Here is a 25446-nt window from a genome sequence, read left to right as displayed (position 1 = left end):
TTTATTTGGGCCAAGGTTCAGGACTGTAGCCCTGGCCATACTTCAGGTTGTTTTGGAGAGTGCTCTGGGGAACAAAGGAGAGGCTCAACTTTTTAAAGAAAAAGACACAAATCAGGGGAGGGGAACAATTACAAAAGTTGCTGATCGGGCATTCTCATTGGACTTTTTAATTTTTTTCCTTGAGACACGGTCTTACGCTGTCACCCAGGCTGGAGTGCAGTGGTGCAATCACAGCTCACTGCAGCCTCAGCTTCCCAGGCTCAGGTGATTCTCCCACCGTAGCCTTTTTTTTAGAGACGGGGTTTTACCATGTTGGTCAAACTAGTCACGAACTCCTGACCTCAGGCAATCCACCCACCTCGGTCTCCCAAAATGCTGGGATTACAGGCGTGAGCCACCGCACCCGGCCTCCACCTTAGTCTTTCAAATAGCTGGCACTACAGGCATGTGCCACCATGTCTGGCTAATTTTTTGTGGAGACAGCATTTGCCGGTAGAGACTCCCAAAGTTCTGAGATTACAGGCATGAGCCACAGCACCCTGCCCTGATACTTTTTTTTAAGCTAGTCAATGGGCCTGATAATTTAAAGGGGCTCATCTTCCTCAGATATTCTGCCAGGTGCAGTGGCTCATGCTTGTAATCTCTCCCTGTTTCTCAAGCTGGTCTCAAACTCCTGGGCTCAAGCGATTTGCCTGCCTCGGCCTCCCAAAGTGTTGGGATTGTAAGTGTGAGCCACTACGCTCAGCAGGTGTTCTCACTGGTTTACAGAAATAATGTTGTTAGTGACTGGCTATGCACGTTGAACTATAGGATGTGTGGCATATCACAGCTTGACATTAGTCTAGTGCATACATAGCAGGTGACTTCAAGACGTTATTCTTTAGCTCAGGGGGGAATATTACTGCTGTGACATTTTAAATGCCTCTCTGGGCCTGATACTTTTTCTTTTTTAATATTTTTTATAGAAATGTGGTCTCACTATATTGCCCAGGCTAGTTTCAAACTCCCGGGCTCAAGCAATCAACCCACCTCAGCCTCCCAAAGTGCTAGGATTATAGGTGTGAACCACAGCACAGGCCTTTTTATTTATGTATTTGAGACAGGGTCTTGCCCTGTCATCCAGGCTGGAGTGCAGCAGCATAATCATGGCTTAGTGCAGTCTTGACCTCCCTAGCTCAAGCAATCTTACAGTTTATACCCACTAGGTGCAAGGGAGGCTGAGAAATAGGTTTCTTAAATTGGACTCATTGCTATTTGAACAAAATCAGTGTTCACAGGTAAGGAAGAAGGGAGAAATAGATATTGCAAGGTACCTCGCATTGTCTGCCACAAATCCTCAACAGTGCCCAGCACCGAGAACCCACTTGATGAATAGTTATTGAATCAATGAACAGATATATGAGTAAATGACCTTTTGGTCTTTGGCACATGGTCTGGGAATCTTCTTAGTCAACCAATAAAACATCTTTGCTAAGATATTAGAGAAAACATCAGTTGTCTATCAGTTATGAATGTATGTATAATGGTGCATGTGTGTATGTGTATGCATGTGTTATGGGGGTTATAGAGCTATAGATATCTTAAGTTGTATTTGTTCTTTTTCCTAAAAAGTTGCCCACTCTCTAGTATATGTAGGAAGAAGGAAAAGCTGTGTCACCTCTGCTCCTGGCTGCTGTCCCTAGTTTCACATGCCACTGGATACAGTCTTCTCCATAAAATGCAGCATCCTGGCTTGGCACAGCACCAGGTGAGGGGTGAACTGGAGAGGGCCACCCTTTCCTTCCTGACTTTCCCTTTCTGCTGTATATACAACCATCACACAGGGTGAAAAAGTGTACTGAATTTGACAAAGGGTTGAGATGAATCCATTCATTCACTCAACAAATTCTTTTTGAGCACCTACTGTGTGCCAGGCACTTACTAGGTGCTAAGGATACAAAAGTAAGGAGGCTGATATGTCCCTCAGGAGTCTGAGGCAGAAGCATCGCTTCAGCCCAGGAATTCGAGGCTGCAGTCAGCTATGATTGCACCACTGCACTTCAGCCTGGGTGACAGAGTGAGGCCCTCAACTCAAAATGAAAGAAAAGCAAGAGAGACTGACATGTCCTTCATCAAGCTTAGAGTATAGCAGGTGAAAGGATCATTAATCAGAATCCAAATTCATCATTTCAAGTTGTGAGAATGTGCTATGAAAGAAAAGGACAGGGTGTTTTGAGAGAGGCTAACAGAGGAGACAATTTAGATGGAGGTAACAGGGGGCGCTAAGGAAGGGATATTTAGGCCCAGACCTGGGGGACTCAGTACAAGGGAGTTAAGAAAAGAGGAGGGGAAAGGCATTCTCTGTAGGGGGAAGAACTTATGCAAAGGCCCTAAGGGAGAAATAATTTATCATATTTAAGGAACTAAGGATGGGATTGTGGGAGAGAAAGCTGACAATCTGCTTTTAGACACCTCTTGTGCACACATATACAAGCACACACAGACATACAATTTTATATAAATGAGATCACCCTATACACACTGTTTCTAATCTGCGTTGTTTTCATTTAAGTGATCAATAATTGGCAAAAATTAATGTTTTGTTAACCCAGATTTTGCAAGAGAGAGAAACATATTCTGGTGGCTGACAGAAATGCTAATTGGTGAAATCTGTCAATCACAAAAGAAAGGGAAGAGAAGAGGGCCTGGAATGGGGGCCCAAAAAGCACTAACATGGATGAAACCCTGCAAGGGAATCTGGGGAGGACTAACCAAAAAAGTAGCAGGGAAAATAGGGAAAATCTGTGGTTCTTGGAAAGCCAAGAAATAAGATTATAAAAGGGAGGGAGAGCTCCTCAGCCTCTGATGTTGTGGAGGTCAAGAAAGGATGGAAAACTGTCCTTGAGATTAGCAGCACAGAGGCTGTGGGTGGTTTGACTAGAGCAGGCCCGGGGAATGATGGGACACAGAAGTCTCCTTTCAGTGGCTTGAGGAGTGGGAAGTGAAAAGCTAGAGACTAAGAGTGTAGACAACTTTTTAAAGCCACTTGGCTCTGAAGGGAAGAAACGAGAGTGGAAGAGGATTTGGGTCTGGGAGCATTTTTCTTATGATAAGGAATCTACAAGAGAGAAAACAATTGAAGACAGAGAACAACTGTTCCCAGGTGGAAGAGCCACATTTTATTCTTGATTCAGGGTCAACAAGAGAGTCTTGGACTGCCTCAACCTTGAGGTCTAGAATGGTGGGGTGGGGGTGGGGACAGAGAAAGACCACTGGTGGTTAAAAACAAGTACACAGCATTGGGAAGCAAACCAAAAAGAGGCACAGCCCACTCAGCGGGGAGGCTCCAGGCGAGCTGCAGGCCTGAAACCCCACCCACCCTCTTAGATGTGTCTCTGGGCCATAGAAATGACTAGGGTTGTCTTGGGTGTGGTCTCAACCTGTTCAACAACAGGTGTGCTGTTTCCATTCTAGAAACCAGTCCTCTGTCTTCCAGAACTGTGGTTCTCAAATTCAGCAGGGATCAGAATCCCTGGAAGAGTTTGTTAAAACATTACTAGGCAAGGCCGGGCGTAGTGGCTCACGCCTGTAATCCCAGCACTTTGGGAGGCCGAGGTGAGTGGATCACCTGAGATCAGGAGTTCGAAACCACCCTGACCAACAAAGTGAAACCCCATTTCTAAAAATAAAATAAAAACATTACTAGGCAGGGCGAGGTAGCCTAAGAGCTTTTGGAGGCCTAGGTGAGAGGGATCACTTGAGGACAGCAGAGTTCAAGGACAGCCCAGGCAACATAGGGAGACCTCTTCTCTATAAAAATACTACTACTACCACTACTACTACTGCTACTACTAATAATAAAAATAGCCAGGCACGGTGGCTCACACTTGTAATCCCAGCGCTTTGGGAAGCTGAAGCTGGAGGATGAATCACTTGAGCCCAGGAGTTGGTTTTGGTGAGCTATGATTGCACTCCCGCTCTCCAGCCTGGGCAACAGATAGATCCTGTCTCTAGAAAAAACAAACAAAAAACCAAGTAACATACAAAAAGATTTCTAGTCCCCACCTATACAGATTCTGCTAAGTCTAAAGTGGGGCCCAGGATTTCTAACACGTTCTAACGTGCATTACTACCGTGTTCTCCTGCAGTTTTTGGCCTCTAGTCCGCACTTTGAGAACCGTTGTCCTAGAGAAAACTGAATTTCCCAGAAAGGTTCTGGAAGAATAGGTAATGGGCTTTGGAACTCTGCTCTGGAAACTAGTCAACGCCCACGTTAATCCAGAAAAGCGCAGCACTGTACCAGTACGTCCTCTGTACGGGTTGGTCCAAGATGACCGAGTGACTGGCGACAAGCACAGCCTATGAGGAAGGGTTAGAAACACGTCTACATCAGACCCATGGGGAAGAGAAACGCTAGAACCTTTGAGAGGGGATGCTCCGGGGAGTCTTTAGGGGCAGTCACTGAGCTGGGCCCGGAGACTGAGTAGGGTCCTACGGGGGGAAATGGGTCAGGTTTAGGGACGGGGAACAGCATTCGAAACCGTAGGACCAGCACCAGCTAAAAACCCAGCTAGCAGGGAAAGCAAAGTACGGAAACAGCCTGCGTTCAGGGTGCTACGAGAATTAACCAGAGCGCCTGCGCAAACAGCAAAGATTTTCCCCCGTCCCCGCGCCTCTCTCGGTCAGGCTGACGCAGTAGGCCGCAAACCTCCGAGCGCAGGCCACCGCACTTATCCGCAGCAGCGCCACCCGCAGCCGATGGGGTGCGCTCTTCCGAGTGGCCGCCCAGCTCCCGGCCAGCCTGCGCCTGCGCAGATCTTTAATAGTTCTGTCGGGGAGACCCCTGGGCACTCCGGACTAAGATGGCGGCGGCTGCCAGGCGGGGCTGGGGAGCTGCGGCTGTTGCCGCGGGGCTGCGCAGGCGGTAGGTGACGAGCCTGGAGCTCCGAATAGGGGTGCTGCTGGGCTTAGCCAGCGGAGCGGTCGCCGCCTTGCAGACCCTCTCTTGAGGCGGGGGGGTAGTGCATCTGATGGAGCCGGCGGGTCCGCCGCAGTTCGGGGAGAGCCCTGAGGTGTGTGGCTGTAGGTACAGGAGCTCGGAGCTTCTGTGGCCTAATCCGGGCGGACTCTGTGGAGCTTTGTGTCAGGCTCAGAGACCCGGTACTTGAGTCTCTGCGCTATGGAAGCTCGTAGAGCCTGGCTATAGAGCCAGAACGGAGGAGCTGTTTTTAAATCATGTGCCTCTCTGCCCCCAGGCCCTTTGCCAGGTGCATGTCCTCTTTTAAATACAGAATCAAACTGTCACGCAGAAGGGAAGAAAATACCTTGTCTCGTTTCTTCATTTTCCCAATAAGGCCCTGAAAGAGGAGGTGACGTGTCCACGGTCACACAGTTTCTAAGTGATGGAACTCCGAAGAAAATCCAGACCCCTAGATTCCCTGCACCCACCACCATTAAGTCCACTCCGTTCTCTTGTTTTTCTTCCTTCTCTGAGCCATACCTTTGAGTTTCACCTTTCAAAGACTTCTCTGAACATTGCTAAGAGGACATTTATGTAGGTGTACCTTAATTTTACTTCTGAAAAAAAGGCCTACAGAGAATTTGCCCTCGAGTATCGGACATTTTAGTGTTAATAATGTCTTGAGGTTTAAATGCATATCCTAAAAAGATTTAAGTTAGTAGAAGGATTTTTTGTTAGTTACCTACTGTGTTTGAGTAGATGTCGTCCTTGAATAATGTAATCCACTCTTACTTAAAAACAAGACTTTAAACTCATATGTCGGAATGTGCTTTTCTTTATTCATTCTGCTGCCTTTTCCCTGGGCTGAAGGGACAAGAATATTATTCTTCCAAATTCCAGTGCATCCGCAGATTCAGGTAGTGAGCTATAGAAAAAGGTATTTTTACCCCAAACCTTGGACTTCACTCATTTAATTAGTAATTATTGGGCACCAATTACATAATAGTGGTAGCAGCTGCCATTTATTGAGCACTTACTGCATGGCCTGGTACTGGTTTAAGCACTTTACATGGATTTTTGAATTCTTTATGAGGTAGCTGTGAAATTAATTTTATTGTGAGATGAAGAACTGAGGCCATTGTGCTAGCAGCTAGAAATGAAGACAGTTTCTCCCCTTGAGTATGCAGTCTAGCAAGAAAGATATATTAACAAATAATGACAAAGTCGTAAGTGCTGTAATAGATTCATATAATTTAAAGTGGTGACAGCTCTTACCAGGATGAATACTGTTTGGAGCTAGTGTGGGGAATGGCAGTCAGGACTTCACAGATTATTTGATTCTCATTCAGTGTTGACTCCATTGTTCTCTCGAATCCTCAGTGCCAATCCTTTCATCTCTCCAATAGCATCTAAGAAACTATATGAGTTACAGTCCCACAGTATCCCAGTAAAGTCGTCTTGCTTAGCAATGGCATATAAGGATTACCGAAGGTAGGAAACAGTTAATCTGTATTCTGTTAATACTTAATTTGTGCCCACTCATTCTTTTCCACAAGCAGAATTCCAGTTTTGTGAGAGAGAAAAATGTGACAGCCACTATCTGTTGCTTCTTGCCTATTTTAAGCAGAAACTAATGAGATAAATCTTTTTTTTAAAGTGATCTTGTGTATGATCACAATTTTTGCCTTTGCAAAAGCATTTTAACAGAAAATTGTGACAGTGAAAGACTGTTGTAACCAACCACCATGTTGTCTTTAACCTCTGGACTGCCCATTCCTGGGCTTGGCCAAGCTAACTTTGGGAGACATGGATAGTTCAAATGATAGTAGCCCTTCCCCAAAATTAAACCACCTTTATAAAGCTAATGAAATACCACCAGGTTTGGAGGTTGAGAGGAGCCTGAATTCTACTAAGGTATAGATGTAAATGATTGCCTGCCATTATTCTGGAGGTCATAAGAGTTGCAACTTCCCCAATTACTCCTGCAGACAACATCACTCTTGTAGAACCCAAGATTAGCCTTTTCAGGTTTTTGCATTTCTGACTGGTCCACCCACAAACAGACTAAGCACTCAGGAGGACCATTTTCCACACCCCTGTGATTGCATCCTCAACCAATCAGCAGCACCCATTCCCTGGCCTGTCAATCTATCCTTGAAAACCCCTAGCCTCAGATTCAGAGAGACTATTTTAGTACTAAAACTCCAGTCTCCCTTTCAGCTGGCTCCGTGTGAATTAAACTCTTCATTGCAGTTCCCTTGTCCTGATGAATTAGCAGTATCGGGACAGTGGACAAAATGAACCTATTGGCAATTATAAATGACTCCTGTGCTTAAAATTTTTCCATGGCTCCTAGGAAGTGGCAATCGTAATGGATAGCGATGATATTTTCAAGTAAACTGGATTTTAAAGTAAATTGCATTAGGATTCTAAGAATTTTCACTATTAAAGTCTCCTCTTCTTTTTCTAGTAATATTTGCTTTTCTTCCTTTGTTTTCAAAAAATAGCCAATTAAGTTTTCTCTGTAAGAGTGAAGTAAAGTTACTACACTGGGTTAATATGTTTCCATCCAAAAAGCATATAAAAAGCAGGGCATGGTGGCTCACGCCTAGAATCCCAGCACTTTGGGAGGCCAAAGTGGGAGGATTGCTTGAGCCCAGGAGCTGGAGATCAGCCTGAGCAACATAGTGAGAACCCATATCTACAAAAAGTTAAAAAAAAAACCAGCTGGGCATGGTGGTGCATGCCTGTAGTCTTACCTACTTGGGAGGCTGAGGTGGGAGAATCATTTGAGCCTGGGACATCAAGGCTGCATTGAGCCCTGATCATGCCACCACACTCCAGCATGGGTGACAGAACAAGACCCTGTCTCAAAATAAAACAGGAAAAGCATTATCAAGATTGTTGGCTGCGTAATCTCAGCATTTTGGGATGCGGAGGTGGGTGGATCACTTGAGGTCAGGAGCTCAAGATCAGCCTGGCCAACATGGTGAAACCCTATCTCTACTAAAACTACAAAAAATAACCAGGTGTGATGGTATACACCTATAATCCCACCTACTAGGAAGGCTGAGGCAAGAGAATCACTTGAACTCAGGTAGAGGTTGCAGTAAGCTGGGATCGCGTCACCACACTCCAGCCCGGGCAACAGAGCAAGACCCTGTCTCAAAAAAAAAAAAAGGACAATAGTATTTCTCTCTTTCTTCCTTCCCTCCTTCCCTCCTTCCTTCCTTCCTTCCTCCCTCCCTCCCTCCTTCCCTCCCTTCCTCCTTCCCTCCCTTCCTCCCTCCTTCCCTTCCTCTTTTCCTCCCTCCCTCTCTCCCTTCCCTTCCTTTCCCTCCCTCCCTTCTTTTCTTTTCTCTTTCTTTTCTTTCTCTCTCTCTCCTTCCTTCCTTTTTTCTTTGTTTCTTTCCTTTTTCTTTCTTTCTTCCTTTCTCTCTCTCTTTCTCTCTCTCTCTCTTTCTCTTTCTTTGTTGTCTCACTCTGTTGCCCAGGCTGGAATGCAATGGTGCAATCTCGGCTCACCACAATCTGAGCCTCCCGGGTTGAAGCGATTCTCCTGCCTCAGCCTCCCAAGTAGCTGGCATTACAGGTACCCACCACCAAGCCTGGCTATTTTTTGTATTTTTTGTAGAGATGGTTTCACCATGTTGGCCAAATTCGTCTAGAACTCCTGACCTCAGGTGATCCACCTGCCTTGGCCTTCCAAAGTGTTAGGATTACAGGCATGAGCCACCGTGCCCAGCCCAATAGTATACTTTCTATTAGACTTTGTGAATTATTGAAATACTTTTCAAAACAGGTAATATGGGTTATGAGAGAGGGAAACATGGTAAGCGACAGGAAAGGAGGGAGACTTTCACTATATATGCTTTTTTCCCTTATCAATTTTGAACCATCTAACTCTATTGCCTAGTTCTAATTTTTTTTTTTTTTTTTTTTACAGAGTCTCACCTTGTGACCCAGACTGGAGTGCAGTGGTGTGATGTAGGCTCACTGTAACCGCTGCTTCCTGGGTTCAAGCGATTCTCCTATCTCAGCCTCCCGAGTAACTGGGATTACAGGCTCACCCCACCATGCTTGGCTAATTTTTTTAGTATCTTTAGTAGAGAAGGGATTTCACCATTTTGGCCAGGCTGGTCTCAAACTCCTGACCTCATGATCGGCCTACCTCAGCCTACCAAAGTGCTGGGATTACAGGCATGAGCCCCCGTGCCCAGCCCCTAGTTCTAAATTTTTAAAAAAAAGAAAAAAGAAAAGCTTATAGTTATTTGCTTCCTTTGTGCATAACTAAGAGTCTAGGACTACAGGTTATAAGTTACTAATGTAGATACAATTCTGTTTCTTATACCTGGAATGCGATATTATTCTATGCATAACCAGTTATCAAGGGTAGGAATTTCCATTTGAGCTCTACCTGATTTTGAATTGTTTGTAGATATTGCTTGCCTAAGCAAGTGGAAATAACGTAGATTAAAAATGAAAAGTCGCCGGGCGCGGTGGCTCACGCCTGTAATCCCAGTACTTTGGGAGGCCGAGGCGGGTGGATCACGAGGTCAAGAGATCTAGACCATCCTGGTCAACATAGTGAAACCCCGTCTCTACTAAAAATACAAAAAATTAGCTGGGCATGGTGGCGCGTGCCTGTAATCCCAGTTACTCAGGAGGCTGAGGCAGGAGAATTGCCTGAACCCAGGAGGCGGAGGTTGCAGTGAGCCGAGATTGTGCCATTGCACTCCAGCCTGAGTAACAAGAGCGAAACTCCGTCTCAAAAAAAAAAAAAAAAAAAAAAAAAAAATGAAAAGTCAGCTCTCTAATTATTTCTATTGCTGGTTATGTTTAAATTTTACATAGGTCTTTTTTATCATGAGAAGTAGAAACTGACTTTAAAAGATTAGAGCTCTTAAAATGTCATTCATTATGTGTTTTTAAATGTAGGTTCTGTCATATGTTGAAGAATCCACACACCATTAAGAAACAGCCTCTGCATCAATTTGTACAAAGACCATTTTTCCCACTACCTGCAGCCTTTTGTAACCCAGGTAAAATTTCACCTCTTTTATAGCAATTATGTTTCATAAACTAATGGAACTGTGCTAGGATTTTGTGGATCATAAAGGATGAGAATTTGTACATTTTCTTTTTTTTTTTTTACAACCTTATTTATTTTTTTTAATTGCATTTTAGGTTTTGGAGTACATGTGAAGAACATGCAAGATTGTTGCATAGGTGCATACGTGGCAGTGTGATTTGCTGCCTTCCTCCCCTTCACCTATATCTGGCATTTCTCCCCATGCTATCTCTCCCCAACTCTCCACCCCCCGCTGTCCCTCCCCTATTTCCCCCTGACAGACCCCAGTGTGTAGTGCTCCCCTCCCTGTGTCCATGTGTTCTCATTGTTCAACACTCGCCTATGAGTGAGAACATGCGGTGTTTGATTTTCTGTTCTTGTGTCAGTTTGCTGAGAATGATGGTTTCCAGGTTCATCCATGTCCCTACAAAGGATGCGAACTCATTGTTTTTGATGGCTGCATAATATTCCATGGTGTATATGTGCCACATTTTCCCTGTCCAGTCTATCATCAATGGGCATTTGGGTTGGTTCCAGGTCTTTGCTATTGTAAACTGTGCTGCAGTGAACATTTGTGTGCACGTGTCCTTATAGTAGAACGATTTATAATCCTTTGGATATATACCCAGTAATGGGATTGCTGGGTCAAACGGAATTTCTATTTCTAGGTCCCTGAGGAATCGCCACACTGTCTTCCACAATGGTTGAACTAATTTACACTCCCACCAACAGTGTAAAAGTGTTCCTGTTTCTCCACATCCTCTCCAGCATCTGTTGTCTCCAGGTTTTTTAATGATCGCCATTCTAACTGGCGTGAGATGGTATCTCAATGTAGTTTTGATTTGCATTTCTCTAATGACCAGTGATGATGAGCATTTTTTCATATGTTTGTTGGCCTCATGTATGTCTTCTTTTGTAAAGTATCTGTTCATATCCTTCACCCACTTTTGAATGAGCTTGTTTGTTTTTTTCTTGTAAATCTCTTTTAGTTCTTTGTAAATTCTGGATATCAGCCCTTTGTCAGATGAGTAAACTGCACAAATTTTTTCCTATTCTGTTGGTTGCCGATTCACTCTAATGACTGTTTCTTTTACCTTGCAGAAGTTGTGGAGTTTGATTAGGTCCCATTTGTCTATTTTGGCTTTTGTTGCCAATGCTTTTGGTGTTGAGAATTTGTACAATTTCTATTTAGAAGCCTTTAGAAAGAATATTGAGAAAAAAGCTGTATTTTTCTTATAGGCTTCTAAGTAGAAAATTTATTTGCAAGGACATTTACAATAGATCTATGAAATCTCAGTATCATGTGTAACACATCCCCTGCAACACAAGAGTTGCTCAATAAACGGTAATAAAAATATTGTAGAAAGAAGTTAAAATCTGACTGGGTATGGTGGCTCATGCCTGTAATCCCACTGCTTTGGGAGGCTGAGGCAGATGGATTGCTTGAGCCCGGGAGTTTGAGACCAGCCTAGGCAACACAGTGAAACCCTGTCTCTACAAAAAATACAAAAAAATAGCAGGGCATGGTGGTGTCCCAGCTGCTTGGGAGGCTGAGGTGGGATTATCACTGTAGGCCAGGAATTCAAGCTTGCAGTGAGCTGTGATCATGCCACTGTGCTCCAGCCTGGGTGGCAAGTGGAACCTTGTCTGAAAAAGAAGTTTCAAATGGGGATTGTGTTTCAAGTAATTCTGTGTATTTCAAGCTACTGCTTTCTTTTCTTTTTTTTTTTTTTTAAGAATACCCCTAAAATTAGTAAATTTCTGGCATTTATCCAGACCTTAGAACACAGGATTTTGATGTGGTAAAAAAGTACATTCAAAAAAGAGAAAGAAAAACTTTTTTGTCAAAATTGATTACTATGGTTTTGTTAATAATCTTGATTGCTAACAAGGTATATACCTTGATTTTCTTTAATATGGGAAATGGATACAAGGAAACGATTTGAAAATAATTTGAAGTGTGATGACTATAATGTAGAGTTAAGGAAGCTTAAGGGGAGAGGGTGTGTGTGTCTACATATGTGTATGTATGTAAATGTATATCTATATGTGTTATGGAGCTGTAAGCATATAAATTCAGCCTCTCCTTTCCATCACTAGCTTGAACACATTCCTGTGGCCATACTCTGGAAGGTGGATGATTCTGGTTAAGAGCATGAGTTAAATCAGGGTAGACCTTACCCTTTCTGTAGCCAGGGGCCAGAAGAGGAACACTTTCCTGCAGGCTTGCCTGACTCCTTGAATCACAGAAGAGTTTAGATGTAAATATTGTAAATACTGAATAACTCAGCCCCTTATTGGACTTTTAAACTTCCTAAGACTGAAATACGTGGTCATAAAGGCTTTTCAGATTGGAAACCCATTAATTTTAGTCATTGATACTGACTTTAAGCACACTAATCTATATTTTGGGGGAGTTTACATCTACCTACTTAGGTACCTATTAGTACCAAGCATAATAGGAAGAAATAGACTGGGTGTGGTGGCTTATGCCTGTAATCCCAACACTTTGAGAGGCTGAGGCGGGCAGATCCCTTGAGCCCAAGAAATTTGAGACCAGCCTCAGCAACATGGTGAAACCCTGTCTCTACAAAAAAAATTTAAAAATTACCTGGGCATGGTGGTGCGTGCCTGTAGTCCCAGCTACTCAGGAGGCTGAGATGGGAAAATCACTTGAGCCTGGGAGGTCGAGGCTGCAGTGAGCTGTAATCATGCCACTGCACTTCAGCCTGGGCAACAGAGTGAGACGCTATCTCCAAAAAAATAAATAAATAAAGGAAGAAATATTTTTTATCATTCTAACCTGTTGTAACTCATGACATTTTCATGAGCATGTTTCTAGGAGTCATTTTTGAAATACCAAATTAAACCCAATTGAGACTATAATTGGAATGATTTTATTAAATACCTATTCAAATTTGGTGTATTTTTATTTTAAGCAGGATCTCACTATGTTGCTCAGGCTGAAGTGCAGTGGTGTGATCTCGGCTCACTGTAACCTCTGCCTCCCGGGCTCCAGCCATCCTCCCACCTCAGCCTCCCCAGTAGCTGGGACTACAGGTGTGTACCACCACACCCAGCTAATTTTTGTATTTTTTGTAGAGACGAGGTTTTATTACATTACCTAGGCTGGTCTCGACCTTCAGAGCTCAAGTAACCTGCCTGGTTCAGCCATCGAAAGTGCTGGGATTACAGGCATGAGCCACCGTGCCCAGCCTCAAATTAGCTTTTTAGTAATAGCTTTATTTATTGTCAAAAGTAGTAAGTTCTGTAGTGATATCATTCATTTTCATACTTTCTACTTTAGACAGTATAGAGTATATGCTCTTGACTTTTTCTTTTCTTTTTTTACATTTGTAGTTTTTACCCTCAAGGATTTCTAAAAGTTTTTCTTTCTGCAGGTGTAGTTTTTCTCAAATTGATTGAGTAGAATAAAGCCAGATTTTTTTTTTTGTCTTGGCTCACTGCATCCTCTACTTCCTGGGCTCAAGCAGTAGTCCTCTTGCCTCATCCTCCCATATAGCTGGGATTATAGACACATGCCACTGCAACTGACCAATTTTTGTATTTTTTTGTAGAGACAGGATCTCTGTTTCCCAGACTGGTCTCGAACTTTTGACCTCAAGTAATCCTCCTGCCTTGGCCTACCAGAGTGCTGGGATTATAGATGTGAGTTGATGTACTCGGCCAAAGCCAGATTTAATTCTTCAAATACTGGTAGAGTACTGTGTGCAGATTTTGGTTAGCAATAAATTATTAATACAAGCTGCAATAAATGATTGGTTCAGAACCAGAGTTAGATTATTTACAGAAAGGGTTGGCAGCCCTTTGTTTAATGTGTCATTGAAAAATCATTCCCTTGTAACACAGATTTTCAGAGGAATATCTTGCTGGAAGTACACATATTTTAAAGGAAGCGCTTGGACATTGAGGTTATTTTTTCATTTTTTAGGATTTGCCTGGTGTCTGATTAGGACAGTGACTTAAGCAAAATGTATGAGAGTTCACTTTCAATTTTTTTCTTTATCCACAAAATGGTTTCATATCAGCTAGCTGGAATTGCATGGCAAAGTGCAAAAACGACTCTTAGTTGTCAAATTAGAACTTTTTCCCTAATGGCTAAGAAAAGCATTTTTGTACCAACCATATGTTTTGCCAAATTTAATCTCTTTCAAATTTAAAATAAAACTGTTGCTTTTTGATATTCTCTCTCCTAAAATAGGCAATATGAAAATTAGAACAGAAAGACTGATTTTAAATGTGTTTTCCTGTTTCGCTTGGCAGTGTTAGATAAGGATTAGCAATATGTACAGTGGCTAAAAGAGTCAGCACCTAGAAAATTGTCCAGCTTTGAATCCTGGCTCTGTCACTTAGTAGCTTAGTGACCTTTAGTTTTCTTATTATAAAATAAGATAAAAACAGTATCTTGTTGAGAGGATGTAAGGATTAAATGATCTAATACATGTAAAGTGCTTCACACCCTGCCCAGCACAGGATAGGCACTAAGTAATTTTTTTTTTTTTTTTGAGACGGAGTCTCGCTCTGTTGCTCAGGCTGGAGTGCATGGTAGCTCAATCTCAGCTCACTGCAAACTCTGTCTCCTTGGTTCAAGCAATTCTCCTGTCTCAGTCTCCTGGGTAGCTGGGATTACAGGTGCATATTACCATGCCTGGCTAATTTTTGTATTTTTACTGGAGACAGGGTGTTTCACCATGTTGACCAGGCTGATTTTGAACTCCTGACCTCAGGTGATCTGCCCACCTCAGCCTCCCAAAGTGCTGGAATTACAGGCATGAGCCACTGTGCCTGGCCAGGCACTGAATAAATTTTAACTATTATATCCTATTGTCAATCTATTTAAATATACTCCTGTAAGATGGAGGATTTCTTCTTATTCAGAAGGTTCATTTTCTTTTTTTTGAGATGGAGTCTCGCTCTGGGTCACCCAGGCTGAAATGCAATGATGTGATCTGGGGCGATTCTCCTGCCTTAGCCTCCTGAGTAGCTGGGATTACAGGTGCCTGCCACCATGCCCAACTAATGTTTGTATTTTTAGTAGAGACGGGGTTTTATCATGTGGGTCAGTCTGGTCTTGAACGTCTGACCTCAGGTGATCCCTGCCTGCCTTGGCCTCCCAAAGTGTTGGGATTATGGAGTTAGCCACTGCTTTGTTTTTTTTTTTTTTTTTTTTAACTGAATCTCACTTGTTTGCCCAGGCTGGAGTGCAGTGGTACACTCTTGGCTCACTGCAACCTCTGTCTCCTGGGTTCAAGTGATTCCCCTGCCTCAGCTGCCTGAGTAGCTGGGACTACAGACGCACGCCACCACACCCAGCTAATGTTTGTATTTTTAGTAGAGACAGGGTTTCACCATGTTAGCCAGGCTGATCTCAAACCCCTGACCTAATGATCCACCTACCTCAGCCTCCCAAAGTGCTGGAATTACAGGCATGAGCTACCATGCCTGGCCTTCTTTTTTTTTTTTTGAGACAGAGTTTCGATGTTTTTGCCCAGGCTGGAGTGCAATGCTGCGATCTCAGTTAACTACAACCTCCTCCTCCCAGGTTCAAGTGATCTTCTGCCTCAGCCTCCCAAGTAGCTGGGATTACAGACACCTGCCACCATGCTCAGTTAATTTTGTATTTTTAGTAGAGACGGAGTTTCATCATGTTGGCCAGGCTGGTTTTGAACTCCTGATCTCAGGTGATCCACCAGCCTCAGCCTCTCAAAGTGGTGGGATTACAGGTGTGATCCACCATGCATCTGACAGAAGATTCCTTTTCTTTTCTCTTTTCTTTTCTTTTTTGTTTTTGAGACAGAATCTCTGTTGCCCATGTGCTGGAGTGCAATGATGAGATCTCTGCTCACTGCAACCTCCGCCTCCCAAGTTCATGCAATACTCCTGCCTCAGCCTCCTGAGTAGCTGGGATTACAGGCATGTGCCACCACTTCCAGCTAATTTTTTTATTTTTTTAGTAGAGAGGGGGTTTCACTATGTTGGCCAGACTGGTCTCGAACTCTTGACCTCAGCTGATCCACCTGCTTGGCCTCCCAAAGTGCTGGGATTACTGGCGTGAGCCACTGCCCCTGGCCAGAAGGTTCATTTTCCATAATGAATAATCAGATCTGTTTAATAGTTTTAAAACTATTAAAACACCAATGATGTATTTTTGTCCTGCAAGCTGTTGTCATAATAGCAAAATAGGAAATTAAAGATTCTGTTATATCTTTATTGCTTTAGTGAATTCATTCTCAATCTAAATATGGTCCTAGAAAAAAAGGTAAGAAAAGAGTTGGCCAGGTGCAGTGGCTCCTGACTGTAATCCCAGCACTTTGGGAGGCCAAGGTGGGTGGATCACCTGAGGTCAAGAGATTGAGACCAGCCTGGCCAACATGGTGAAACCCCGTCTCTACTAAAAATACAAAACATAGCTGGGCGTGGTGGCGCGTGCCTGTAGTCCCAGCTACTCGGGAGGCTAAAGCAGGAAAATCGCTTGAACATGGGAGGTGGAGGTTGCAGTGAGCTGAGATAGCACCATTGCACTCCAGCCTGGCGACAGACTAAGACTCTGTCAAAAACAAACAAACAAACAAACATTAGCTGGTTATGGTGGCATGTGCCTGTAATCTCAGCTACTCAGGAGGCTAAGATGGGAGAATTGCTTGAACTCGGAAGGTGCACGTTGCAGTGAGCCGTGATCACGCCACTGCACTCCAGCCTGAGCAACAGAGCAAGACTTGTCTTAAAAAAAGAAAAGAGTCTTTAATGATATCTTTTAGGACAGGCACAGTGTCTCATGCCTTTAATCCCAGCACTTTGGGAGACCAAGGGAGGCGGATCACTTGAGGCCAGGAGTTTGAGACCAGCCTGGCCAACATTGCAAAACCCAGTCTTCTACAAAAAATACAAAAATTAGCTGGGTGTGGTGGTGCACACCTGTAGTTCCAGCCAATTGGGAGGCTGAGGCATGAGAATGGCTTGAACCCAGAAGGCGGAGGTTGTAGTAAGCTGAGACTGTGCCACTGCACTTTAGCTTGGGCAACAGTGTGAGACCTTGTCTCATTAAAAAAAAAAAAAAAGGTATCTTTTAAATATTCCAGGAAGTAAATTGCATAGATTTATGCTTATGTTGTTTTGTTATGTTACTTACTGTATCATTAGGCAACTTAATATCTCTTAGCCTTAGTGTCTTCATTTGTAAAATGGCAATAAGAGTTTCTTCTTTATAGGGTTGTTAAAGGTATACATACATTTAAAGCACTTGGGCCAGGCCACGATGGCTCCTGCCTATAATCCCAACACTTGGGGAGGCTGAAGGAGGTAGATCATTCAAGGCCAGGAGTTTGAGACCAGCCTGGGCAACATGGTGAAATACAGTTAAGAAAAATTAGGCTAAGCATAGTGGCTCACACCTGTAATCCCAGCACTTTGGGAGGCGGAGGTGGGTGGATCACCTGGGGTGAGGAGTTGGAGATCAGCTGGGCCAACATGGGGAAACCTCATCTCTATTAAAAATACAAAAATTAGCCAGATATGGTAGTGCATGCCTATAATCCATACTACTTGAGAGGCTGAGGCAGGAAAATCTCTTGAACCTGGGAGGCAGAGGTTGCAGTGAGCCAAGATCGCGCAACTTTACTCCAGTCTGGGCAAAGAACGAAACTCTGTCTCAAAAAAAAAAAAAAAAAAAAAAAACTAATTAAAAATAAATAAAGCACTTAGCCCCAGAGCTGGATATGATGGCTTACACCTGTAATCCCAACACTTTACTTTGGGAGGCCAAGGTGGGAGGATCACGTGCAGCCAGGAGTTTGAGACTAGCCTGAGCAACATTGAGAGACTCCACCTCTACAAAAATTTTTGTTTAAAAAAGGATTTGGTCCTGTATTTGGCATATAATAAGCACACAATAAATATTTATTATTACTATTATTATAAACTGCTAACTATTGTCTTTAAAACAATGATGGCACTTTGGAAAGAGGATGTAACATTTTACTGTATTAATGTCATAGCAATAAGTGATCTATGATTATGATAGCCATTGGTATGAAGTCACCAAATAGAATATATATAGGACTCCTGAATTATGAATATATATAAGACTTAAGTGTAGACTATTTCTGGAATCTGTTTCATAACACAACAACTATTTAAATAATCAGAGTATTGGCTGGGCACAGTGCTCACATTCTAATCTCAGCTCTTTGAAAGTGTGAGGTGGGAGGATCATTTGAGTCCAGGAATTTGAGACCAGCCTGGGCAACATAGTGAGACTCTGTCTCTACAAAACAAACAAACAAAAACAAAACACAAACAAACAAACACAAAAATTAACTAGGCGTGATTTAAGCTGAATAAAAGCTGGGACTTCAGGTGTGATGGTGCACACCCTAAGTCCCAGCTGTTTATTCACCTTAAATAGGAGGATTGTTTGAGCCAGGAATTTGAGGTTGTAGTAAACTGTGATTGTGCCACTGTACTCCAGCCTGGGCAACAGAGCAAGACCTTGTCTAAAACAACAACAAAAAACCCAGAGTATTAATAGACAACTGTATGCACTTAAATATAATGATATATGTCTTTGTTATCTTTATAAATGCTTTGTCAGGACAATAAAGCCCTGGGTTTTCCCCCAGTTTTTCTTATTTCTTCTGGTTCTCTGCAAATGAACACTTCATACTCCATAAACTTGTTAACTATTTTTTCTAGAATAACGTGTTCTTCTTTTTCTTTTTTAGTAAGATACATGTTTATTCAAACACAAGATACCCCAAATCCCAACAGCTTAAAGTTTATACCAGGAAAACCAGTTCTTGAGACAAGGACCATGGATTTTCCCACCCCAGCTGCAGCATTTCGCTCCCCTCTGGCTAGGTATATTACTGTTTTCATTTGCTTTTACCAAGAAATGTAAATAACTGACTTTGGGGTTAAGACAACCTTATTTAACTGCTGCCTTTCTATGTGTACTGATTTTTTTAAGTGTAGAGAATAATTTTTTTTTCTTTTCAGATAAGAGATTTTTTAAAAAATGCCTGTTGCAGTAGCTCATGCCTGTAATCCTAACGCTTTGAGAGGCCAAAGTGGGAGGATTGCTTGAGTCCAGGAGTTTGAGACCGGCCTGCACAACATAGAGAGACCCAATCTCTACCACACACACCACACACACACAACCCCATACACCCATCTCTACCACACACACACACACACACACACACACACACCCATCTCTACCACACACACATACCCACACACAAATTTAGTGGGTGTGGTGGTGTGCACCTCTGGTCTTAACTACTCAGGAGACTGAGATGGGAGAATCACTTGAGCCTGGGAGGTTGAGGCTGCAGTGAGCCATGATAGTACTACTGTGCTCCAGCCTGGGCAACAGAGTGAGACCCTGTCTCAAAAAACCCCAAAAATGTTGAGGAGGCTGAGGAGCAGGGGATCACTTGAGCTCAGGAGTTTGAGACCAGCCTGGGCAACATGGTGTAACCCTGTATACAAAAAATACAAAAATTAGCTGAGTGTGGTGGTTTGTGTCTGTAGTCCTAGCTACTAAGGAGGCTGAGGTGAGAAGATCACTTAAGCCCAGGAGGTTGAGGAAACAATGAGCTGTGATGCCATGATTGTGCCACTGCATTCCAGCCTGAGCAACAGAGTGAGACCCTGTCTCAAAAAAGAAAAGAAAAATGAGAGTTGATATTAAAAAATCTTTCTCCTGAAAAGTGTTATATTTGAGAGATCTATCGCATGAATAAATAAAAACATATTTTTACTTAAGAAAAAATATTCATCAAATTGATAAATATGGTAAATTTCCATTTCAGATCTTTAAAAATCTGATTTTTAAGAATAATGAGAACTTGCTTATTTTATTCATAAGGGTAGTTGAATTTGTAGATGTTTCAAGATGGAATAATTTATAAAATATTCAGAACTATGAATGAAAATAAGTCAGTGGAAACAGTTTTAAAATTTACCAGATAAAGGCATGTTTAAACCAGTAGTTCCCCCCTTATCTGTGGTTTCACTTTCCCTGGTTTTAGTTACCCAAGATCAGCCATAGTCTAAAAATATTAAATGGAAAATTTCAGAAATAAACAATTCATCTGTTTTAAATTGTGCTGCCTTTCTGAGTAGCATGGTGAAATCTTTCGCTGTCCTCCCCAAGGCATAAATTATCCCTTTTCCAGTATATCCGTGCCATATACACTATCCATCTGCCTGTGTCCTCCCCTCTGCTGATCCCTCCCTCCCTCCCGCCCTGCCTCCGCTGCACCATTAGTCACTTAGTAGCCATCTCTTGCAGTCAAGTAGCTGGCATATTGCTATAATTGTTCTATTTTATTATCAGTTGTTAATCTCTTTTTGTGCCTAATTTATAAATTAAACTTTATCATCGGTATATATGTATAGGCAAAAAACAGTACTTGCAGGGTTCAATACTGTGTATGGTTTTAGTGATCCACTGGGGGCCTTGGAACATATCCCTGAGGATAAGGGGGAACTACTGTATGTTAGAGATGATAAAGCACAAATGATAAAATTGTTGGAATTAACCTCTTTTTAACTGATAGAGAAGTTAATAATAAGGAATATTAGAGTCATTTAGCATCAGTTGAAATTTTTGGGAACTAAAGCCTCAATCTGATTGCCAGGAATACTCAGAAAACAGAGCTTAGGTAACTACTTCTATACATATAGCCATTTTATATGTCTCATTTAAGGAACCTAGGGATTTGCTAAGCTCTGGAATAGTTTTTAAAATTTATAATTAATAAGTACTTTTTTTACTTAAACATATCCGTTCTCATAATATACCTTAGAGTATTTATTTTTCATATTTTATTTTTTACTTTTTATTTATTTTTTGAGGTAAGGTTATACTCCTGTCACCCAGGCTGGAGTATGATGGCACGATCTTGGCTCCCTGCAACCTCCCGTCTCCTGGGTTCAAGCTATTCTCCTGCCTCAGCCTCCCAAGTAGTTGGGACTATAAGCATGTGCCACCTCACCTGGCTAAATTTGTTATTTTTTGTAGAGACTAAGTCTCATCATGTTGCCCAGGCTAGTGGTCTTAGACTCCTGAGCTCAAGTAATCTGTCCTTCTCGCCCTCCAAAGTGGTGGAATTACAGGCTGTTTTTCATACTTTTTTGATATAAGCCACAGTAAAAAATATTTTACATTATGTGTGTGTATGTGTGAGATAACAAATGTTTGATGGGATAATTTTCACTTGTTTTTTCACCCGTACAATGGGTAATAGATTCTTGCATTTCCTTTCTTCATCTCTTTTTGTTGTTATGTTTTATTTTATTAAATAAAACCCTGTCACTGCATATTTGATTCCACAACTCACTACTGGGTTTGAAAAACCCTACCCTAGAAGTTACTTGCACATGTGCCCAAGCTGTGTGGAGGGATGTATTTACTGTCATAGAAGGACATCTGAGACATACAAGTGAAGAAAGCAATTTGCAGAACAGTGAGTCCAATAAGATATTATGTATATAAATACAAAAACCACAGAACAACAAATGCACTGACAAAAAGATCTGGAAGAATATGTACAAAACTAATAACAGGATTTGGGTAGGGGTGGTCAAGGGGCATTTAAACTTTATTATTTGAAACATTTACATCAAGAATGAGTTCATATTTTGTATTAAAAAATATAAAAGTAAAAGCCCCATTTCAGCTATAGATTAGTTAAAGATTATTTCTGTCAGATGTTCGGTTGGCAAAATCTCTTTTCAAATTAGTCTTTTGGAAATAGTCTATTAAGGCCGGTCGTGGTAGCTTATACCTATAATCCCAGTATTTTGGGATGCCGAGGCGGGTGGATCACCTGAGGTCAGGCATTCAAGACCAGCCTGGCCAACATGGTGAAACCCCATCTCTATTAAAAATATAAAATTAGCTGGGCATGGTGGCATATATCTGTAATCCCAGCTACTTGGGAGGCCAAGGCAGGAGAATGGCTTGAACCCAGGAGGCGGAGGTTGCAGTGAGCCGAGACCATGCCACTGCATTCCAGCCTGGTTGACAGAGGGAGACTCCGTCTCAAAAGAAAAAAAAAAAGAAAGAAAATAGTCTGTTTAGTACTTAGTACAGTGCCTCGCACTTAGTTGGTATCAAATTATTTGTTGAATGAATGATTGATTGTATGGATATAGCAGTCTATTCATTCACCAGGTGGTGGACATTTCCATATTTTGTGTATGTGTGGCTATTTTATTTATTTTTTATTTTTCCTTAGTTCACATTTTTTAATAACATGGCACAGTTTACATTACATAAGAAGGCTCTGCCGATGAGAACATACTGAAGATTCAGTTGCTTCACTTTTCTTTGTGGCTATTTTAAATGAAGCTGCTATAAAGATTTAAGTACAAGTCTTGGTGGATCATGTGTTTTAATTTCTTTTGGGTATATACCTAGGAGTGGGATTGCTACATCATAGAGTAGGAATATGAAACAAAATTGGCCATGAGTTGATAACTGCTGAAGCTGCAAAGGATATGTGGAGAGTTTTTCACTTTTCTCTACTTTTGTGTATGTTTAAACTTTTCCATATTCAAACATTTTATTATCTCTTATTTTTTCTTTATTTGCAGGCAGTTATTTAGGATTGAAGGAGTAAAAAGTGTCTTCTTTGGACCAGATTTCATCACTGTCACAAAGGTAAACATAGAATTATATAAAATAAGACTTGAAATAATTTTTGTTTTTTTCTGAGTCCAGTGCCTCTCTCCAACATTTCCATTCTTTCTGTTCTTTAATTTTTATTTTTAATTTTTGAGACAGGGTCTTACTCACTTGCCCCCTGAATGTCACAAAATCAAGCGAAATACGCTGTTTTTCAGCAGTCAAGGCAGTATCTGCTAGAAACAGCTATTCATTTTTGATGTCTCTAGATTAATGGGACATGAACTATTTAAATTTGAACTGTGTATCTTTTTAAATCTGTTAATTGACATATATCCACTGAACTTAAGTCACTTGCCTGATAATGTATGAAAATCAAAAGTATTCATTAAACTCCCCTTAAGCAATTTGAAAGCATTAGTCTGATTTCTTTATGTCCTTAAAAGTGGACTTACTGGGTTAGTGACATGTTAAATCTAGTCCAGTATTCTCTTGTAGTTATTTATTTATTTAGAGACAAAGTCTCGGTCTGTCGCCCAGGTCAGAGTGCAGTGGCACGATCTCAGCTCACTGTAGCTTCAGCCTCCTGGGCTCAAGCAGTCCTCCCACCTTAGCCTCTCTAGTAGCTGGGACTATATGTGCATACCATCATGTTCAGCTAATTTTTGTATTTTTTGTAGAGATGGGGTTTCACCATGTTGCCCAGGCTGGTCTCAAATTCCTGAGGTCAAACAATCTGCTCACCTTGGCCTCCCAGAGTGCTGGGATTACAGGTGTGAACCACTGTGCCCAGCCCCCAATTCTTCAGTTTTCTTTCTTCCATGTTTTTTAAGGGGAAAAAGGACAAGCATTTATTTAATGTATTCAGTGTCAGATAGGGCACTAGTGCTTTACATATATTATCTAATTCTTATAGCTATTCATTTTATAAGTGGGAAATTATATGTTTATTTTTTAGTTATTTAGTTCTTTTACATGTAACCTATGCTATATAAAAATTTTTATAAATAAAAATGTGATTATATCATAAAGAGTTTTTTTTTTTTCCTTTTCCTTTTCCCTTTTTTTCTTTTTTTTGAGACAGAGTCTCAATTTGCCACCCAGGCTGGAAGTCTGGAGTGCAGTGGTGCAATCTTGGATCACTGCAGTCTCCACCTCCTGGGTTCAAGCAATTCTCCTGCCACAGCTTCCTTAGTAGCTGGGATTACAGGCATCTGCCACCACGCCCAGCTAATTTTTTTGTAATTTTTAGTAGAGACGGAGTTTCACCATGTTGGTCAAGCTGGTTTTAAACTCCTGACCTCATGATCCACCCACCTCGGCCTCCCAGAGTGCTGGGATCACAGGCATTCCCACTGGCCTCCTCCTGTTTTTCTTGATTAGATTTAGTAAGTCATTTTTTAGCTCTCTTTCTTTTTTTTTTTTTTAGTAGAGACAGGGTTTTGCCATGTTGGTCAGGCTGGTCTCTAACTCCTGACCTCGGGTGATCCACCTGTCTCGGCCTCCCAAACTGCTGGGATTACAGGCATGAGCCACTGCACCTATCAGCTCTCTTACTTTCATTATTTAGTTACCCTATTTGAAATTGCTCTAGCTCTACTGTTTTTTCTTAAGTAAAATGACATAACTAATAGACAATATTCCAAGTTAGGGTATATGTTGATATGTGTGTGTGTGTGTGTGTGTGTGTATCCATCCATCCATCCATCCATCCATCCATCCATAGATATAGATGGGATCTCGCTCTGTTTCCCAGGTTGGAAGGCAGTGGTTCGATCATGGGTCACTGCAACCACTAACTCTCAGGCTCAAGTGATCCTCCTGTCTCAGCTTCCCAAGTAGCTGGGACTACAGGTGCTTGCCACCATGCCCAGCTAATTTTTTTTTTTTCTTTTTTCCTTTTTTTTTTTTTATAGAGACAGGGTCTTTCTATGTTGCCCAGGCTTGTCTCAAACTCCTGGGCTCATGCAATCCTCCTGGCTTGGCCTCTCAAAATTTGGGATTACAGGGGTGAGCCACCACGCCTGGCCCATGTTGGTATCTAATAGATGGAATACTAGATTTGATTTGTTTTCTTTCAGTAAGCTTTCTCATCATAGACTGTCACATTTTACTGAATGTCTTCAGCAATCACCTGTTTCTATTTCTGATTTCCAGTTGGTAATTAGACTTCTTTATGCATCATTTGTGTTGCTTTTTCTAAATGTATATGTATATTTGCAGCTTATATGCTTCCTTTTTTCTCATTCAGGCAACTTGAGAATGTTTTTCTTTTTATTACCAATATTTTCCTATTTAGTAAGCCTGCTAATTTACTGAAGATCTGAGGTAGCACTCTTATTTATTTTCCAAATAATTTATTACCTGGAACTAGTTTTGTTTCCCAATCACTAAGATATTTCACTAGTTTTCCTTTACTGTTATAACCTTAGCAGTCCCTGTTTATCTCACCTTTTACGTACTATCTCTAAATTCATTCTTCGTTTGTTTTGTATTTTGTTTTTTGTTTTTTTTGAGACGGTGTCTCACTCTGCTGTCCAGCCTGGAGGGCAGTGGAGCCATCTCAGCTCACTGCAACACCAGCCTCCTGGGTTCAAGTGATTCTCCTGCCTCAGCCTTCTGAGTAGCTGGGATTACAGGCATGTGCCACCACAGCCAGCTAATTTTTGTATTTTTAGTAGAGACAGGGTTTTGCCATGTTGGCCAGGCTTGTCTTGAACTCCTGACCTCAAGTGATCCACCCTTCTCAGCCTTCCAAAATACTGGGATTACAAATGTGAG

At 41.8% G+C, this 25446-nt stretch overlaps 1 protein-coding gene across 3 annotated transcripts in view; it reads left to right on the top strand.

Moving 5' to 3' along the window:
- Positions 1–2888: 2888 nt before the first annotated feature.
- NFU1 (NFU1 iron-sulfur cluster scaffold) overlaps positions 2889–25446 on the top strand; it is a 45623-nt gene continuing 23065 nt past the window's right edge. The window contains exons 1-5 of one of the 3 annotated variants that reach the window (XM_064364196.1): positions 2889–3142; positions 4142–4206; positions 9878–9981; positions 18752–18887; positions 22635–22701. In XM_064364196.1, the coding sequence (XP_064220266.1) occupies positions 9888–9981; positions 18752–18887; positions 22635–22701 (297 nt within the window). In that variant the 5' untranslated portion in view covers positions 2889–3142; positions 4142–4206; positions 9878–9887. Of the gene's footprint in view, positions 3143–4141; positions 4207–4828; positions 4904–9877; positions 9982–13344; positions 13680–18751; positions 18888–22634; positions 22702–25446 lie in introns of those variants that run through there. The other 2 variants (XM_012433963.2, XM_012433964.3) reach the window with 2 other exon arrangements.

The sequence above is a fragment of the Aotus nancymaae genome, unplaced genomic scaffold (genome assembly GCF_030222135.1).
Source record: "Aotus nancymaae isolate 86718 unplaced genomic scaffold, 86718_ANA_hifiasm-v0.15.2.pri h1tg000057l, whole genome shotgun sequence".
Classification (NCBI taxonomy): domain Eukaryota; kingdom Metazoa; phylum Chordata; class Mammalia; order Primates; family Aotidae; genus Aotus; species Aotus nancymaae.
This window is presented reverse-complemented; position numbering and strand designations above follow the sequence as displayed.